Raw genomic sequence first — 3,760 nt, forward strand, 5'->3', positions numbered from 1 at the left:
GTCCAAACTAAGGGCTAGTCCAAACTAAGGGCTAGTCCAAACTAACGGCTAGTCCAAACTAACTGCTAGTCCAAACTAACGGCTAGTCCAAACTAACTGCTAGTCCAAACTAAGGGCTAGTCCAAACTAAGGGCTAGTCCAAACTAACTGCTAGTCCAAACTAAGGGCTAGTCCAAATTAACGGCTAGTCCAAACTAACTAAACTAACTGTCACTTCTGTCCTACTCGATTATTATTAAAGGTGGTTTCTCTCTGAGCTGTGACTGGCTGACAAATAAAATTCCCCGGGGAGTTTCCTGACGACTTTCACAGAACTCTCAACATCCTTGCGTGCCGCTCAAGTTTTGAACGTGTTCAAAACGTCGGTGCAACGACTTCGTGGGCCGATAGAACCCACCGGAATCGGCCCGCGGGCATCCCCAACCCGTCTGAAGACAGAAACCATCCGCTCTGATGATAAATAACTCAAACCCGCCTATTGAGCCAAAACATGCAGTAAATAATGTGCACGACCAAGAGTGGAGTTTTCTGAGCCGTGATTTTTTTTTTTTTAAAATTGTCCGCTCAAATCACCGGTTAATCTCCCGACGGTCGCAGCTCAGCAGCATACCGGCTTTACATGAAGCTCTAGCCGTTAGCTCGTCGGTACAGCTGCAGGTAAACTCCCATTCCTCCAAACCGAGGTGGTATAAAGAGCTACCTGCAACAGGCAAGGTATTAACAGTTCGCAGCCGCTGCACGGAACCCCGCTTTAAATCAACCCCAGCTTTGACTTCAGGTGACATTTAACGTCCAAGCGCGTTCGTTCAGGCGACAGGAACGATCCGGATGTCACTCCCGCTGACACGTTCGGCAGCCGTCAGTCATTCCGGCGTCGGCACATTTCCACAGGACTAACGAGCCACCGTGGGACGATGACGCATAAAAAAGCTAGACCACAACCGACGACTTCCACACTCACATCTAACGAGCTTTATCCCTTTCTTTCTCACTCTTTTTAAATGCTGTAGTCTTTGTTTTTTTTTATATTATTGTTTTTTTTTTTTTTAGAAGCTCCCTCTAAACACTTAGGCATTAAAGAATAAGGTAATGTTATTGCTGGTGGGGTGGAGAAACCGGGTGAGACTGAAGCCACAGTCGTCGCCCCGGCCGAAGAGCACAAATAATGTTTCTACATATATTCATTTTAGGATAGGAAAAGTGGTAGAGCAGAGCCCGACCCCAAAAAGAAAGCCTCTTTTAGGTCCATCAGTACCACCCTGGCCTCCAGCATCAAGAGACGTAGGTCCTCCAAAGACACGGTAAGGAGACGGAGAAGCAGCAACTTCCCTTGTTTCCTCCTCCTCCTCCTCTGTCTCCAGTTTTCTCCCCCCCTCCCCCCCTTTTTTTCTGTCCTCTCTGCATACATCCCCATATCTGACCACGACAGAGTCCCATGTCCAGCTCACTCATTTCCACGCAGCTCTGGCGCGACCTCTGCCGAGTGTCTGTCCCGTCACCATCGATCAGCCATCACCATGCAGGGCCTCGAGCTCCTTTAGCTCCTCTAGCTCCTTTAGCTCCTTTAGCTCGTAGAAGGGCAGGATCAAGACCGGTCAGGACAGGAAATCGGACCAACGTCCAGGACTTTGGGGGGGTGATTAGAAGAGTTGGGGGTGACATTAAGCACTCTGCCAGTGATGTTTTGTCTTGGGCTGCTCTGGTTTGGACGTGGATTCTGGTAGCGTGCTTCTTTATTTTGTTTGTTTGTTTGTTTGTTTGTTTTTGGCGGTGGTGGCGTTGTGGTGTGTGTGTGTGTGTGTTTTTGATCACGTCCCGTTGTTTCGACTGCTTGATCCCATCGTTTGTTTTTTTTTTTTTTTGTAACCGATCCTGCAACTCCCTCAGTTTGGTTCTTTGTCTTCCTTTTTTTTTTTTTAAATTATTGTTCGTTTTTTTTGCGTTGACAACCACGCCGTGGTGTTCTGTATCCTTTCGGTTCCAAATCCATTCTCAAGGCAAGTCGTGACGGCCCGGTCCTCCCGAGAAGACGAACCAGCCTGCTGTCTGACTTACCAACATGTCTATTTCAGGATTTCCACCTCATGGATTTCTATTAATAAGTTTTTTTGCTTTTTTTGCTTCGTCATGTTTTCTTTGTCATAATTCTTTTTTAATTTCCAGCGTCCTTGTGGTCTGAACTGTGCATGCCTCTTTCAGGGTGTATTTTCAGGTGATGACGACGTTTTGAATTGTTCTTTTTTTTTTTTTAATTTATTTGGCAAAGAGCTCTCGTGACGCCTCAGACTGCGACGAGGCGAGCAGAGGAAAAAAACCGACGCCTTCCCAACAACGAACAACGAAGTGACCCCGCAGTCGTTCGTAGCCAGACCAAATCCAGTCAAATAGCTTGAATTTGTGTTGTTTTAGCTCCGAAAACGTCAAGTTTTCGGCTGTTTTTCGAGGAGGACGTAGCATTTAGCGGCTGCTTGTTGCTAAAACGTTAAGAAAGTTTGAGTTTTATTTGATTTCCTGTCTCCTGTGTCGTCCGTTTTACGGCTCCTGATGCGCTGAAGAAAACAACCCGAACTCTTTTTGGAGTCAGTTTTGTCTCGAGAGCTGGAGGCCGTCGTTGTAAATCTTTTGTCGAAATGTTTGGTTGTTGGTTTGGGAGCCTCAGATGGTTTATCTTTAGAGGAATAGATCAGATGTTTTAAGGTTCTGTGGGAAGAATATCTCACCTGCTGCGGATAACTCTTCGAACGACCTCGGTTGAATTCTGGCGAGCTAACGGCTAACCTGAGCGAAAACGAGACCCGAAACGGGACCGCTGTCGTCCTAAAACGACTCCAATCTCATGAGAATACCAACTTATAAACCTTTACTCGTCTCTCAGTGCTGTATCAAACGGTTATTTTCACACAAATATGAGGATAACGCTGCAGGAAGCGCTCCCAGACAGCGCTACGCCGCTGCTAGCTTTAGCTTTAGCTGTATTTATTTGCAAATACCAACAGAATCATTCGTAAATAATTAGTTTTGTGAAATTAATGGTGGTGTAAAGGGTTAGCAAACAAGTTTGGATTTAATCGCGTGCGGTTTTAAAGCGCAGACGTTAGCATCGGACACTTCTTGAGCAGCTAGCGCCTGATGCTAACGCTAATCCCTGCAGAAATCTTGTTTATTATCTAACATATACCGTCATGTAAAACTACCAACCATGTTAAGGTTGGAAACGGCGTTTTGCCTCGCTCGGACTAGCCGTTAGCTCGTCGGCTCGTCAGAATCAAACCGTTCCCCTGAAACCGAAGAGCTTTCTGCCACGAAACGGCCCTTCAAACCACCCAAACTATCCCCTTCAAGCAGAAACTTAGCGTAATTTTACCAAAGCGATGCAGTAAAACGACCTACCATCTTCAGTCTTCGACCATTATTTTAATTTTATATCAATGTTCTTCTTTTATATTAATGGATATCAATGGACTTGAGTGTCAGTGTCCCTCACCCACATGCCACACTGCTCCTCTCTTCCTCTGCAAGCATGCTGATGACTTTACCTGTCGTAGTCGTAGCAACAGTAGAAACAGTCTGTAGATTGTCTGATAGAGCTTGATAAGCAGTACCTGTGCTTGTGATGTCAGTAAAGTGTCTCTTTTCTATTTTATTTTCCACTGGGTCCGCTCGACCCCCAGTAGGGCGCGCTCTTAGCGGGGAAGAACCGAACAGGGGCCGTAAGCTTCGCCACGACGATGCAGCGTCGTGGGTCAAGGGGGGGGGGGGG

At 46.5% G+C, this 3,760-nt stretch overlaps 1 protein-coding gene across 1 annotated transcript in view; it reads left to right on the top strand.

Annotated features, from left to right (window-relative positions):
- Window positions 1–3,760, top strand: part of grin1a (glutamate receptor, ionotropic, N-methyl D-aspartate 1a) — a gene marked incomplete in the record, with an annotated part of 44,348 nt that overhangs the window by 35,127 nt on the left and 5,461 nt on the right. Inside the window, 1 exon segment of the mRNA XM_017425504.3 lies at window positions 1,191–1,301. Coding sequence (XP_017280993.2) covers window positions 1,191–1,301 — 111 coding nt within the window.

The sequence above is a fragment of the Kryptolebias marmoratus genome, linkage group LG14 (assembly GCF_001649575.2).
Source record: "Kryptolebias marmoratus isolate JLee-2015 linkage group LG14, ASM164957v2, whole genome shotgun sequence".
Classification (NCBI taxonomy): Eukaryota; Metazoa; Chordata; class Actinopteri; order Cyprinodontiformes; family Rivulidae; genus Kryptolebias; species Kryptolebias marmoratus.